Here is a 16,648-nt window from a genome sequence, read left to right as displayed (position 1 = left end):
TTAAATCTCTGCAATATTGCATGTATAGATACAGAATGATAATGCATTGATAGGGCAGACTTTACTGAAAGCTTTAAAGTTGCAGTCATAATGTGCAATCCAAGTAGCATATCCACAGTTTTGATAACTCAAACCTTCTCTTGAACGTGGAATATTCCTGCCTCAGTAAGGCTCTTCTTGAATCTGGGTTCACTATCACTTAGGTCCTTCTTGCAGTCCATGTGTAATATTTGGCTTCTCTTCTTTTTTCCCTTCCTCTGCCATGAATGTCAGTTCTGACAACAGAAGTGCCCAGCCTCACACCTGTTTTTGAATTACAAAGTGTGGGTGGAGGTGCCTCTAAGGTGATATCCAGAGTTTTCCTGATCTGGAAGGTTGGGAAAATTCATTTGCATGAGTCTGAAATTTCCCATTCAAAATTAAACATAAGATGCCACAGCTGCAGCACTCCTGTCTTCCCAGCTAAGTAAGCAGATATTATGTTGAGACTCTAGGCTAGCAAAGCCTGGTGTGATGCAGAGATTACACAGATAAGTGCCAGAGATGTGATTCTGGCACCTTTTGTAGTGCTTTCTGTTCTCTGCCAATTGATTTGTGGCATAGAAGTAGCTTCCCTTGCCAGTCCTTCAGCATAGGGATTTGTTGGCACAATAGTGATGGAGACCAGTGGGAGAGAATTGCCTTAAGGGTAAATGGAAAGGATGTACGAAAAACAATAAAATCACAGCACTTCAGTTGTTTTGGAAGTATCTGGACACCCTGAAATTCTTGATTCACATCCCAAATTTTCTTCTCTGCAGGCAGGTTTGTTTAAATTGCATGCAGAAATCATAATTTGCCCTTGCTTTTGTATATCAAAGCCAGTCATATAATCTCAGGCACAATTATTATGAATGCTACTGTGTTCAAAAAGCTGGTGTCAGTCATTGTCTATTTTATGCATATTAAACAGTTGGTGTAAATACTAGTATCCTTACCCAGAAAAGGTGATCCATGTGCAGGAGCATGATTTTGCATCCATATCAAGAACTACAAATTGAATGAGCATCTTTATGCAGAAGTCATCTATTACTTTCAGTGGGTATGTTTTTGGATGAGCAGTAGAATGCAAATTCCCATTTGTGTTTGGATATGGATGTGCATCCCATTGAAAGTAATACAGCACAGATAGACGACTTTCACATTTGGATGTTTGTCTGATTAATGTTTGCAGTTCCTGATATTCATATGGAAGCCTGCTTTTGTTCATGGATTGCCTTTTCCTGATCAGGGTGAAAGGGATGCGTTCTTTCAGTTACCTTGCCTGCCCTGTTATACTACCTACAACATAATTTATTGCACTGTCAGACCTTCTCCTATCTGTTATGAAGTTGATGGATTATCACACACCTATATTAAAATTATGAAGCATAGAATATATTTCAACTCCTGGGCTCTAAGCTTCAGATGTGCTTCCTATTAACTTTCAAAAATGCACCCTTTATATAGCCTACTTTTCCACCCAGGCACATTTTCTGTTTTCATAATTTCTATAGTAGTGTAAGCATTATGAGTGTCAGAACCTCGGCAAAACCAGCACTGTGCCTAAAGGTGAGATAATCAGAGCATGCACATAGGGACATTATTTGAGCACCATATCATTGGACTGCACAGAACATCCCTAGCTTATTCCAAGGGCAACCATGAAATTTAATTTAGAATTTTACAGTCACATTTTGAATTGAAAATCTCAGTAATAACTTTCCCTTTGCTCAGCCTTTTAACTGTGAAATTCAGTTGGGGAGTTTCAGAGCAGCAGGTAATGCTGCATCACTCTGGAGGGATTTTGCCAATACTGTGCTAAAGTGCTTGCAAGTGTCATTTCCATATTTAACTAATTTCAGTTTTTAATTAGCTCCGTGTGAAAAATGAGAGTTCAAGCTGAGCTAAGCTGTCAGCACACACTCTTGTTTCCTTTCTAACCTCCCAGGATGATCAGTTACGGGGATAGGGAGGCGTGATACAACAAGCTTAATCTTTCAGGAGTCCTGTTCCTTGGCAGTGAGCAACCGTGTTGGGTCTATCTAGATCTATTGGGCAAAAATGAGTCTCAGTATATTTCAGAAGGACATTTTTTGGTTTATCTGAGAAATCTGACAGGTACTTTGGCACACCCTACAATAGGAATATGTCTATGATATCACAAGTGAGTAATATTATTCACTTGTTAGCTTGCAACCATGCAATCATTGTCTTGGGTCCCTTGGGTTCCATTGGGATCTGACATGGTTTGGCAGCTCCAGATGGAAAAGGAAAAGGAAAAGCTGAACGGAAGAGGTGGTGCTGGAGCTGGAGACAGAAGAGCAGAACATCATCCCCCCCCCAATAACCAGGCACTGCCTTCATTGGTGGGGTGAGGTGCACATGTCTGTGCACACAGCAAATCCGTAGGGCAAGAAAGTATTGTAAGTTTGCCCCACCTCATCTTAGAAAGCTTGGTAGGAGAGGGGTGTTAACTGTTGGGACATCTTCATAGCTTCCATTACGTTATGAAAAAATTCACTTGCTTATGTACCTTGAAATCTTGATTTCTGGGCTTTGCTGTGGAGCGTGTACTGCAATTAGCTGGAATAAAGATTTCTTCCTTACTCTCAAAGAAGAGCTGCTGTTGTCATGTTTTGGGATAAGAACCTGACAGTGATTCTTTATTTTATGAGAAAAACTTCAACCAGATAGCCTTACCATGTACTTTCTTGCACCTTTGCAATCTCCAAAGAGAAGCAGTCTTAATCCTAGACCAGGGGTCTTCAAACTACAGCCTGCAGGCTGGATGTGGCCCACTAGGTTCGTAAATCCGGCCCCCGAACCCTGCCACCCACTCAGTCAGTCCCCGCATGCTGAGGTAAACTTGAAGCAGTGAGGCATTTCCTTGAAAAGAAGCCGCGGACGCCTCACCACGTGAGGATTGCCTGGCTGGGTGGCGACGCTTCCGCGGCTTCTGATTGGCTACAGGAAGCTCCTTGGGAGCGTATCTTGGGAGTGTGGTGGCGGCTCTACCAATGAAAGGCCACGTCGGTGTTTACCTCATCGCGGCGTGGGGCCTTTCATTAGTAGAGCCACTGCTGATGCGCTGAGCCTGGGATCCCTCGTCAAACGTGGAGAGGCATTGCTACTGCAGCCAGCTCTCAACCGCAGGCAGAGCTATTCGGGCAGCAGCAGCGACAGAGGAGGTGGTTGGAAAGCAGGGGGAAGGGAGGGGGAGAGAGAAGCCCCCTTCTGCCGGGAACCCCGCCAACCAGGGCTGGGGTCAACCTCTGATTGCATCTCCTTTCAGTCTCCAGATATATAAGTGTGCGTATGTGTGTACGGGTGTATGTATATACTTCATATGAATGAAAATATGGCATAAGCACTGACCATTTGCATTACTGCTGAGCGCTGGTTAGCAGTGACAAATATGGAACCAGATATTGACCATCTCATTAGCCAAAAGCAGGCCCATGCTTCCCATTAAAATACTTAAAAGTTTCTGTTGATTAAAATTGTTCTTCATTTTAAATATTGTATTGTTCTTCCTGTTTTTTGTGCACTACAAATAAAATATGTGCAGTGTGCATAGGAATTCATTCATATTTTTTTCAAACAATAGTCCGGCCCCCGACAGTGTCTGAGGGTCAGTGAACCGGCCCCCTGTTTAAAAAGTTTGAGGACCCCTGTCCTAGACGATAGAGTGCTCTGGTTACATTTGTGCTATGTGGTCTCCCTTGCCTCCTTCAACTGTTAAGTGATTTTGCATTCTGTTCCATGATGCACAATAAGGATTAAGATGTTTTGATTAAATCTATGTGCAAAAAGCCTTCATGCTGCATCCTCCTTAAAGTGTGTATGGAATGTTATTGTTTAAATGGGAATAAGTTTAGAAAACAATGTTCTGGAAACTATTAGGGGACCAGGATTTCTATTACACAAATACAATTTTAGTAAAATTGTTTTCTTCCCAAAAGAATGAATTAATCAGAATTTTAAACTAATATTTTAATGGAAAATTGACAGTGGAAAATTAGTAATAAAACCCAGTGAAAAATTGAGAATAAGGTGTTCCTGATGCTAATACTTACAGAGATGAGTAACTTCTGCTATCCTCAATTTCTCTCTATCCATTTGTTCCAAGAAAGTAGCAGTGCAGCAATTTTCACTTATAAGTGACAGGATTAGTATGGACAGCTACTTATAAAAGTCAGTAACTGATTTCCTTTGTTAAGACTATAAAATCAAATACATTTTTTCATGAATTAAAACAGATGGAGGAAAATTTCGGCTATGACAAATGTGTCTGGGCATTTAAAGGGTATTGCTAATCTGCAAAGAAAGAAGCTGAAATCTCAGTAGCTGGATTTTGCAGGTACTGAAATAGGAAGCAGTGATTCATTCTTAAAACTATGCAAGAATCTAGTTTGTAATTCTGTGCTTGAAAACGGGATGGGGGAAATCAAACCTTCAGAGTTAATAGTGGGTATGCAGAGTCTAATTTTTGTATTTGATTCTCAGTCTAACATCTTCATTTCTGTTGAGGTGCTCAAGACCCAGTCTCAAAGACAAATAATAGAAGCTTGTGAACCAGCTTTGCTGCCCTCATACTTCTTCTTGCTACTACCAAAAGTCCCAATGATACGTATTTCGGTTCAGGTCCATGTATACAGCTTTCCCCACTACCTATGTGAACAAGAGTAGTGAAAACTAACTGGTGTGCAGTTTTCCCATGCATTTATGAACTACTTCTAATTAAATATGTGATTGATAGTCCAACTCATGTTCCATGTGCAAACCATATCTATAGCCAGGGATAGGCAACCTAAGGCCCATGGGCCACAAGCAGCCCATGGGGGTCGTTTAACTGGCCCACGAGCCACCCCCGAACTGAGCCACCCGCTTGGCAAGTCTCCGTGCACTGCGCTAAACCGGCGCAGCACGATGCAGGGACTCACTTCTGCAGCGCTGGAAATCGCGTCTGCGCAGACTCCGGAAATCATAGGTGCGTGCGCAATCAGGCCCACGGAGAGATCTCTGCTAGAGTGAACCAGCCCAGGCAAGGTAAACCTTGCCAACCCCTGTCTATAGCAATATATCAGTAGCACCTGTGAAGATATGTTGATAAGCATCAGAAGACAAAGGTATATCTGGATTGTCTGCAAGTTGCCTTTCAACCATTGAGTTGTGTATTTGTATAATTAGGCAATCCTTGTTCCATTCACCTTCATTTTGGATCACTTAGAAATTTGTTAAGCCAAGGTTAGTGATTGACATACATTTACAGATAAATACAGAAATTGATAATCCTGAATCTTGGGCACATGCTATCATCGTTTTTTTCTTTGTAGGACAATGCTTTCAAACAGATATGTGTCTATCACTAAATGTATATTGGTGTATTTTGAGGAGACCTTTCATAAATCAGTTGTGCCACCTATCAAATATTAAGCATGCACAGTTGCATAAGAACACCAGAAAGTGTTAGCATGGATTTATGCATCAAAATATTATGGGATCTGTAATATTAAATGTTAATAATTTGAAGGACCCGGCAACTGGCTACAAAAAGGAGAGATTGCAAGGGTATCAAGATTAACGGAATCCAAAAAACAGAGTAGCTAATTGATTTAGCTTAGTTCATCTGTTCTATAATATGTTGTTTGGCCAAATGTTTCTAAGGTGTTCCTAGACTCTTAGATTCTAGAGCTGTTTTAAACTGATTTAAATATTGTGTAATCTTGTGTTTGAATATGCTCTAAGAAACCACTATAATCTGTCTCTTTGAGAGAACTTGTTAAAGCTCTTGCACGGTTGGTTTCTTAGGTCAGTGAAGCTATCCCATATTTTGAATTCTTTGTCCCTACATTTTGTTGCACTCATAGCCTAGGTTTAAGGTGCCATTTAGCTCCCAGCTTTCATATCTCAGTTTCTAACACAGGGGCCACAGAAACCTTCTTGCATTTATGGTGGCATTGTGATATTACACCAAACTTTTGGTCAACTGTTTTTACAGAAATAGATCTAATATATAGCACAACTATTTTATTGTCTCCTTTATTAGCCTCATGGGGGGATTTAGAATGATTCTTGTCAACATTTACAGTATGTCATAGCAAGATGTTTAGAGATAGCTAGATGTTGGTGTTCTGCAATAGGTTTGTTTCTTGATTTTTAGTGTGCTTGAGTCTGGGCAGCTGCTCTGGCAGTAAACCTGGCATGCCAATTCCAAGCAGCCAGGGTAAAATGAACCCATTATCTTTTTATGTCACTTGGTAATCATTTATTTCACATATGCAATGTGAGGACCATACAAGACAACTGCCCTAGATTGTTTGCAATCTGTGGATAGATGTAAGGATTTTGTCTGTTTTTCATGTACTTTCTTATATGTCTGCATTGTTTTTGACTGCATTAGCTGTTCTTTGTGGAGAAACATATGTGCTTATTGTTCATATTTTATTGTTACATTTTGAAAATGCAATAAAAATACATTTCAAAAATTCATGATTTAGTTAACACTAGCCAGATTCCCTTGTAACCATTGTTTTCAAACCTACTTTCCACAATAGTTTCTAATGCTGATTTATGAAGAAACTAGTTGCATTGATGCTATTGAGACTCTCAGTCTTGGTTCATGCCAGCATGGTAATGGAGGATGACATTCAGCCCAGAAAAGGGAGAGCTCCAGTGATGGCTCCTAATTTGCAAACCTTGGTTTGCAAGGAGTTAATGATATGCTTGCACCAAACTAATGCGTGCAATGAGCACACTGCCTTTTATTGGTAATTAAGAACTTTGACAGGTCATGCATGATCATGTTAGCTCTCGTTTATTTTAAACTTTCCACAACTGGGAACTTGGCTACTGCTCCTCTCTTAAAATAACACAATAGCCACCATATTTTGAACGGAGAATTGTATTAAAGTAAGCTGGCACATGGCAGACAGTTTTCATTCCTCGCCCAGAGGCACTCTCAGATAATTACACAACAGCAGGGTCCCTGTTTTACCACATACTTAAGCCTAATGTTTAATCCTATCTTGAATATGCTACAATGGTTCCAAATTCAACTTGGCCACAAATGCACATCTAGTAAAGGTGTACTACCTTAGATGTTACTACAATGTTTCCCTAAAAAGTACCTCTTTTACAATTCTGCACTTTTCCTGCTTCCTACCCAATTTCATTCCTGCTGGGAACAGTCAGAGAAAACTGTCAAGTAAAAGTATAGCTGTGTCTTCTGCTTTTTAGATGCATTTTAAACGTGCCCTATCTACAGATAGAATTTTGTCTAGCTAAAGGAAGGAAAGGGCCTAGAATCACTATTTTCTAAGATGGCTGGTATGGGGAGGGGGCTAGGCTCCTGGGCACAGACTTTTGCTTCATGGTGCAGAGAAAGCGGATGGGGAAACATCTCTATCTCTCGCTCTTCCTCCCCCCCCCCCAATAATTCTAAAACCTGGGGGCATCCAGTGAAGCTGAATAGAGAGAGATTTAGGATAGACCAAAGGAAGTACTTCACATAACCAGGACCAGCCCAATATATTTTGGTGCCTTAACAGGAGCAGTGAATGCCAGCTCCCTCAAGTCTAGGCACATGGTACTCAAAGCTAGCCAAGTTATTTTTGCACCTGGGGAAGGAAACCCGGGAAGCACCTCTTCTCCCTTCACGACAGTAAAATTGTAAAAATAATAAATAAAATAATATACCAAACTTTGATGATACCGAAAACCAGCTGCCTCACCAGCTGCCCAATGTTATGACTGACCCACTAGAAAGCACATAGTTAAAGTAGAAAATTTGCTATATCAAGATGTAGTAAAAGGGGGTGGTTTATTTGTTATTTGTACTTGTAGCCCACTCTTCATCGCACTGTGATCTATACACCTCATGATCTTTGGGTGAAGGGAGGGATAGAAATTTAATTAAAAAATACAAACTGTCCCAGGGTTGGTTACATAAATAACATAATTAAACACAGCAATGCAGGACACAAATTAGTCAAATTCATGGTAGGGGAGAAATTTGATTCAGTTCACATTTAAAACCAAATTTATCAACTTTGCACTTTCTAACACACGTGGGAAATGAAACACAGCCCTCCTTAAAAATTCACACACCTGATTTTTGTGATGCACTTTTCCAACCAACAAGTGTTTACCAAAAAAGCATATATTAGGTAAACATGTGCATACAATGACTACATTAATGAAAAATATATTTAAAATGAATTATATTAGGAGAAATTGCTAACAAGAATGTATACATTAGTCAAAACTGCATGCAAATTGTGTTTATTGGGAGAAATTCACATTAAATAAATATTGCCAACTGCTGCAGAGTTGTGGAGAGAACTTAAATTGGCAGATCCTTCCATCCCTAATGGTAGTTGCTTATAAATGGCTTCTTTGCATGATGGATATATATTACCTCCAGTATCAGAGGCAGTGTGCCTCTGAATGCCAGTTGCAGGGAAACATGGATTTGAGAGTGCTTTTGCATTCGTATCGTGCTTGTGGACTTTGCATAGGCACCTGGTTGTTCGTTGTTAGAACAGAAATCTGGACTAGATAAATCTTTGGTCTGAATCAGCAGGGTTCTTACATTCTTACTGCTGTATTTATCACACACAACAAAGTTGTTTTGCACACATGTAAACAAGATCCTAAGTCTACCTGCAATATTATTTTTTTTGACTAAATTCTTTCATGCTTGCTTGATCAGTGGTAATTACAGGCACTTTTGTTTGGTTCCCCAAAATTTTGTGTTTTGCATATTTTAATGGATCTGTCAATAATAAGTTGTTACTTATTTTGGCTTACTGTGATGCAGCGAGATACAAATAAAAATGTGTGTTAGAATCTTAGAATTACTGGCATTATGTTGTATATTGAAGATAACACATGTGGAATTGATGCAGAGTAAAAAGGGGCTGATGGGCAAATGGATCGTAGACTATATTTGACATGCGTGTCCTTTTCCATGTAAAATACAATGTATTATTCTTGTTCTTTATTTTCATTCAGGTCCTCTAGCCGAAGAGGACATAGGGCAAAGAGACTGCATTTTGAATCTTAAGGTTGCCACAAAAGCAGGCTCATTATATTTGGTTTCAGGAATTGATGAATCTTGTGCCAATTTTCTGCTCTCTGTACAATCTAAGGTCTGTCATGAGAATAGATGAATGGTGTTGCTGCAATATGTTCTCTTGCACAGCCTTTGTCCTAAGATTTCAAATTCTGAATGCAGCATGCAGTGCTGTTATCATTCTTGTGACAAAAATTGCATTTGCAAAGTGGCACAAAATCAAAACATTTCTTCAAGAGGACTGAAGGGAAGAAATACAAAAAGAGAATAAAACAGAAGTTTGTTCTCATTGCTGTCAGAATAGAAGATAGAAAACTAATGATAATACAGGTTGTTACTATTGTTCCAGTTCTTTTTAAACATGCTTTCTGGTGGTGCTTCAGGGAATTTAAAGCCAGATCTTGTGATTTTTATTTTATTTTATAAAAAAACTGTAATGTAATTCCAAGTGTGTGTAAGCTTTTCAAGTATTTTGGAAGCAGAAAGACTAAAATTGGACACGGAGGGGTAAATTTTCAAAGCATTGCATGGGCGATAGGCGCACAAATCCCATTACAGCTAATGGGATTTGTGGGCGTATCTGTCGTGCATTGCTTTGAAAATTCATTCCATTCCATTCACGCAATGCAGGCCTGGAGAAGAAATATCACTGACTCAGTTTTGAAAGACGATTTTGTGTTTATTTCACCCAAATCCTCTTCTACATATAAGTACGCTGAAAAGCATTAGATGACTCCCATTCCCTTTTTGGAATCAGGGATCCAAAATGAAGCAAGACATGCATTTTAAAGGAACCTGGACTCTTCCTTACTGCCCACCCCCACCCCCGGCTGTTGGCTGCTATCATTCATCCTTCATCAATATCCATGCTGACAGCCATTAGTTCCCCTGTTTTCCCCACCTACTGACAGAAGTAGCTGTGGATGGATAACAGATAAATGAAAAGGATTCCTCATTCTCTTGCCTTCTTCCACCTGTATAGCAAGCAGCAAGTAAGAGGCTTTATTCTAGAACTGCAAGTAATAGTAAACATCAACATGTACAGCAGAACATGAACTCAGTGTGTGATTTAATGCACACACTAAAATGCACACACTATGATTATTACATAGAAGTAGATGCCATTGAGCTAAAAATGACTTACTCACAAGAAAGAGTATATACGGTAGGTTTGCAGCCATAATATTGGAAAATATAATTTGAGAACAATCATGCTTTGCCGCTTGCAGCATACAGCAACACACATTTGCAATGCTACATTTTTATCATTGAGATATACCGATTTAGCAGCTTCCTGGCATTAGATTGCTTAATCTAGAGTCTCTGTGTAGTGACACCTAGCTAATTTTGCCACTTACATGAAATTATACCCTCTAAAGACATGTAAAGACTATCATTTGTGACACCTAAGCTTACCATTATGTGCCTCTTCCATTCCCATAACTAAAACTGGTCCTCAGCCATTTGTTAACCATGTTTAGAATTTTTTTTTTTTTAAAAATAATAATTGGGTACAAGGTTTTAGCTTTGGAATTGAGCCATCAAGCAGCCTTTTTATGACTGATTCTGAAGCCTGCAAAAACAGCCAATGGCACATGCAGAATGGCTTTCTGTGGGAAATGCCTTGGATAATTTGATCCCATAGATCTGCTGGGATTTAAAAACAATACTTGAGGCATCTGTGCTGGGGAATGATTGGTAATTGGGTTCACATTGCAAGGCACCTTATGCCGCAACATAAGTTAAAGCACCACAAGGCTGTTAAGAAGCCAAGAGGTCCAGGTTGAATGTACTGAAAGAACATGTCGATGCTTAAAGATACCTGGGCTTTCAGGGCAGCCTAGAGAAGCAGCATCTGAACAGATGTGACTTGCATTTACAGGCCGGTTACAAGACAGATCTCACTGGTTAAATCAGAGGTGGTGACACTTTTTGGCCTGATGGGCCTGATCTTGATCTCCCTCATTCCACAGGCGAACTTTGATAGGTCAGCAGGGACACTTGCCTGTCAATAAGTTGACATCATGTTTATGGGCAGGATTCAACCAACAAGCCCTGCCAGTGGAAGGCTGTGCAAGAACTTCTGCTACTGCAAGGCAACTTCCCCCCTCTCCTCCCCTTACATGACCCCTTCACCTCCCCAGTTGTGAGGGGTCAGAAGAACCTAGAACTGTGAGTAAAGGGAGAAGAGGGCAGATTGTTCCATTAGGCAAGCAGGCATGCTTGCACTGGGGGAGCAATCTTTTTAGTGCTACATTGAATCCCTCCCTATGTCAGGTTACTTATGAGTAGGAGATCCCAACCACCTCTGACCGTTGACCCACAGGAGCCCACCAGTCCATTCCCCTCAGAGAACATGCTGGCAAAAAAGCACCCAGCAGAATTAAACTCTCTGCTTGACAGCTGATGTGTGGGAAGGGTTTGATCCTGCTTTCTGCAGGGTATGTTTTACCAGCATATAACCCACAGGGAATGTGTTTGCAAAGCTTCCACACTGGATTGAACCTCACCCTCAGCTGACATCACCTGTTAACATGCCAGTTCTCCGAGTGAAGAGCAAAAATGTGTAGAAAGTGACCCCATTGTTTAGGTTTTGGTTTTAATTTCCCAGTCCTAATGTTTAACAAAAATTCATTTGCACACCTTTGACAGGAACATACCTTTCTTGCTTTCTTTATATTTACTTGTAGTACTAATCGTCTGGGGTCTGATTCACAGTTATAAAGTCTGAACCAATGGTGTTGTATAAAACAAATTTTATTATAAGTAAAGAGCCTAGCATCTATTGAAGACCTGGCCTTGCAAACTTAACTGTCTTTCATTTACGATGAGCAGTGGGTATTTTCTTCTCCTGCTATATATTGACAATGCTGATCCTTAAAAAATCTTCAGCTCTTGATAACCCTCTCTCTAAACACAGTGTGTAGCTGGCTACTGTGTTTACACAAGCAGATGACGATGTCACTCCACATATTTCATCTAATACGTATTGATTGGTTCTTTATCCTTTACCAGACACTTCTGTGTGAGAACAGTTTAGCAATGCCCCACAAAGCTGCTGTGACCTCAGTACGTGAAGGATACGATCTCTTGTTTCCCTATGTGATTGCTCAATGTCTCAACAACTGTGTTGCTTGTTAGCAAAATCAGAGTTGCATCTAGCTATGCTCATTCTGCTTTGTATTCCTCCCCAAGGGAAAAACACCACATGGATGTGGATGTTTGTGTGGGGTGCTTATTAAAGCTGTCTGTGGACAAACGACGGCTCCCTTGGCCTGAAGCAATATGAGCGCCTCACCCCATAGTTGCCTTTGACTGGACTTTATCGTCCTTTACCTTTTACCTTAATATATGTACCCCTTCAAACATTTCTGTGGAAATCAGCCCAGGAGGATTTTGTCACTTTAGACTCATACATTTTTAATGGCTGATTGCACTAAGCAGCCTCAAACATAATGTTGTCAGGCCTGGGCCTGCTTCACCACGTAGCTGCTCTGTTGGCCCTTTATCCTGACCCTCAAGACCCAGCTATTCCATTTCCAGGCCTCTCTTGAGTAGCTACTGTCAATGGTGATGAATTGTACATTCCTTCTGAACTGTAGCCATAACTACCATTGGAGACTAGGCCTACCAAATTCATTTCACTTGTGACCCCTGCTACATTTGAACCAGACTCTCCTGAGAGAAACTGTTTTTAAAAATTAACCCACTGTGTCCTCTTTCCAGTCCTTCAACGGCTGACTGGCCATTTGTAAGGTAGAGAACGGAACTCAGCAAAACCATTTAGTGCTCAACACAGACTAGGAACGAAGTATATTTGTGAAGAATAATACCTCCAAACTCATTAACTGGTCTTGCACATTAATAATTCAAAGCACATTTAATTATTGCACTGGTTGTAATGAGGCAAGTTTTTCAGATAGATCTGAGCAATTGGAAATGGGGACAAAGCTACATAATTTGCTGCACCTGTGTAATACTGAGTTCTGTAAATCCTGAAGGAAGGAAGGTTGGTTACCGTAGTTGATGGATAGTCCTTAGGGATGCTGGGTCACAACTTGGGGTTCATGAATATATACATCCTTTTAAGCTGCCTGGTGACACGAGACAGCCATCACTTGCTGCTTCTATTGTCTGCCTGCTTCCCTCACCAGCAGTGAGGGAATCTTTGGACTCTTAAAATATCACTGTCCTATCAATTATTTCAACCAACTATTCTTATGGCAGTGCGCCTAGGTCTTTAAAAGCTGGGGTCTTCTGGAGGGTCCTGTTCCCCTTGTACTTCTGTTGGCATATGCAAATTTTATGCAAATATGTAATTGGACTTCAATATATTGCACTTGAAAAAGACAGTTTTGCTCCTCAGAGAATTTAAGGTAATATGGTTGATGTTTATTTCCTTATGGTGGGCACACACACCTGAGGACCATTTCACAGAGAGCAGGCAGGGAGCTGCAGACAAATTGCAGTGTTGGGGAACATATTCAGAGCCAAACTAGACATCAATTTTTGTAGCAAGCAGCGATGTCTAAGCATGCACGTAACCAGGATCATGGGGGGGGGGGGAGGACAGAACTGAGCTACCCATTATGTGATTGGTCAGACAGTTAAGTATTTTTATTTATTTACTTGATTTGCTCCCCTGCCCCCTCCCCTTGCCACGCCCATGTCTGAGAGGGTTTTTTTTAAAAAAAAATATATAGATGGGTTCTTTTGGTACTGCAGCATACAGAAGGAAACATTTATTCATTCACTTTCAAGCTGGGATCCAGACAGAAAGATTCCCCCCTGCAAATGAAGTTTTTTGGGGGAGGAAGCTCCCTTGGGTGCTAACCCTCGTAAGCATGTGGGAGAATATTTCTGGATTGCAGTGGAAGAGAAAAAGGATACCCCCATGTGCTGCAGTCCCACACACCCCTGCACTTATAATTGAATAAAGACAAAAGCACATCTGTAGCAGCATGATAAGCATTTAGCATAACATGTAGCATGGCCCTCATACTATACAATTTTATGTGTAAACATCTTTAAGCACCTATAAAATGTAACATATAATCTGGCTCTTTGTTCATAGGTGCTTTTGAGAAGTCTGTTTCTCCAGAGACAACACAGACACAAAAGAAAAGAGTGTATAACCTCTTAAACAATGCTTCTCTCATACTACTTTCAACCTCTTAAAAACTATGGTTTGGCTTTAGGCTTGGCTATTCTTTTTCCACCCCTTTTTTACAGTTCCTAGGTGTCTTCCAGAAAGGTAAAGACAATGACACGAAAGCAAATGTTTTCTGATTAATCAACGGCTAATAGCGACTGTTAATTAAACAGTTGCTTTCCCCAGTGAGTTTTAAATGTCCTCTACACAATGAGATCCAAAAATGAACTCTACACATGATAAACACTGAAGAAAGGCTTTGCATTTATTGTGAAATGTATTACGCACATTTCAGTTCTAAACAGAGGCAGCTGTCAGACTTTCAACTGTATTCTTGGCATGTTTACTCAGCAGTAAGTCCCCCTTATTCAGTGGAACTGACTTCTATCTGATTGTGCACACTATTGCAGTCTTTGCGCAACAAAATAATGTGATTTTATTTTGAGGATTGTTTTGTCTTTATATTTGATTTATAGTGGCATGTTAATGAACCACTTTTTGTCTCTTATCCAGTTATTTTTATTATATGTAGTCTTATCTATATATTTTTCATTGTACTACACTGAAGCAGTTCAACAAATATAAAATACATTGCTCCCATGCATTACACCCCCTGCCCCGAAAAAAAGCTTTTTTTCCTCCCGAAGCAGCTTTATTTTAAAATGGTTTTCTCTTCCCTCATGACTTTTGTAATGTATACATTGTATGTTTATTTTTCCCGGCTTTCTGTGTCTTGCAGCAATGCATATGCTTGGGCTAAACTGGCAGCTACAACCAGCAGATGGACACACCTTTAACAATGGGATACGGACTGGATTGCCAGGCTCTGATGATGTAGCAACAATGCCATCTGGAGGTAAAGGTGAGGATTCAGCTGCATCTTTTGCTATTTGTAGAACAGCCAGTCTTTCACATACAACAACCTGTAGTTAAGGCTGTAAAATAAATGTATTTCATTTGAGTATATTAAAAACATTATTCACGGTCTACTTCCAGGAGTACTGTTACTTGCATCATTTGACTGCAGCAGTTCTTCTCCATGAATTCCATTTGTACTGCCATATCTGGCAAAATTGCAACAGTTTTAAAAGGGACCTTATCCTGCAATGTCAGCTTTAATACATATCACTAGCAGTTCTGAGCAACAATAATATGGACTGCTGAACTTCACATCCCATACTGTGGATAGCTTAGAAATCTTAAAGAGATGCAAAACCAGGCATAACCAGAGTGAGGGGAAACAACATGGGGATTGCTTCTGAAGAAATAGATTATTGCTTCCATGCTTGCCTCATTGGGAAACTAAGAAAAACCAGGAGTTATATAGAGAAATGGTAGGATGGTCATTTTCCTTTAGAAATCTGCATATTTGAAGGAAAGCACAAACCATTTTTGTTTATAAAACATATGCTGAGGACTTTCAGGTCACCATATAAACTCTAGATTTTTGATCAATTATGCTGAGGGTAGTTAACATCATGAATAGAGTTGCCAACTCCTTCCTCTCCCCCACCCCAGCCGCCTTTTCGCTTTGCTGTAGCTTGATATGCACATATTAGCAAGCACTAAAATTTATCTCAGTGCCATAGAACTTTTTACTTGCTTATTTCTGAAAAGTGAACTGCTCTTAACAACACAAGCCCAAGCTAGGTAGGACATAATTCTTACGGCCAGTTGGTAATCCTAATCATGAATAGACCTCAAACACAGTATCACGATGAAGGGGATTGTTTCTGATTTATTCCCCTGTGGGCTTGCTGCTGCTCTTTCTGTCAAGGCCCTTGTGTGGCACGACAGGCAGAAGCTCAGTAAGCAGACCCTTTTCTGTCACAGAGATGAAGACGCAAGAGTCCTCACCTGTTGAATTTTTCTGCCTGTAATACAAATGCTGATGACACAGGAGTCTTGCCGGGGGTGGGGGGAGATTACCACATTTATCATGTACTGGCAGTCTCCAGGACTAGAGCAGAAAAGAAAGAAATGTATGATTTAGGAGCAGCTAGAAAAGAGTGAAAAAATTACAACCAAATGTACAGCAAAAAGAGTCGTGTGGCACCTTAAAAAGAGTAACAAATTTTATTATGTCATCAGCTTTTGTGATCTAGAGGCCATCTCATCAGATATAAAGAAATTAATGATCTTTTTGTGTGACATCCCAAATAAAACCTTTGAATATAATATTTGAACCCGTATGTTCTTCTCTGCAATAATAAAACAAACTTCAAAAAGACATGACATGGTAGCAGAAGAAGTCTGAAAGGTTTGCTGCCTTTTCCTTTTCATTCACTTAATTTAAGGCTAATATTGCCAGGCCAGCAGTTTTTAAGAAGCCCTCTGTCAAGCTTTTCACACACCAGCTGTTTCAGGTCCTGCCTCCTCGGTTGTGCAGAATGACCTTT

The 16,648-nt window shown here is 40.2% G+C and overlaps 1 protein-coding gene across 19 annotated transcripts in view; it reads left to right on the top strand.

Moving 5' to 3' along the window:
• The window catches only part of TENM2 (teneurin transmembrane protein 2), a 745,234-nt gene that overhangs the window by 577,630 nt on the left and 150,956 nt on the right, over positions 1–16,648 (top strand). For all 19 annotated transcript variants that reach the window (XM_081184705.1, XM_081184722.1, XM_081184721.1 and 16 more), the window contains one exon: positions 14,989–15,111. In XM_081184705.1, the coding sequence (XP_081040831.1) occupies positions 14,989–15,111 (123 nt within the window). The remainder of the gene's footprint in view (positions 1–14,988; positions 15,112–16,648) is intronic.

The sequence above is a fragment of the Podarcis bocagei genome (genome assembly GCF_964188305.1).
Source record: "Podarcis bocagei genome assembly, chromosome: 2".
In the NCBI taxonomy this organism is placed as follows: Eukaryota; Metazoa; Chordata; class Lepidosauria; order Squamata; family Lacertidae; genus Podarcis; species Podarcis bocagei.
The sequence above is the reverse complement of the archived record's forward strand: the minus strand, read 5'-3'. Positions and strand labels throughout refer to the sequence as shown.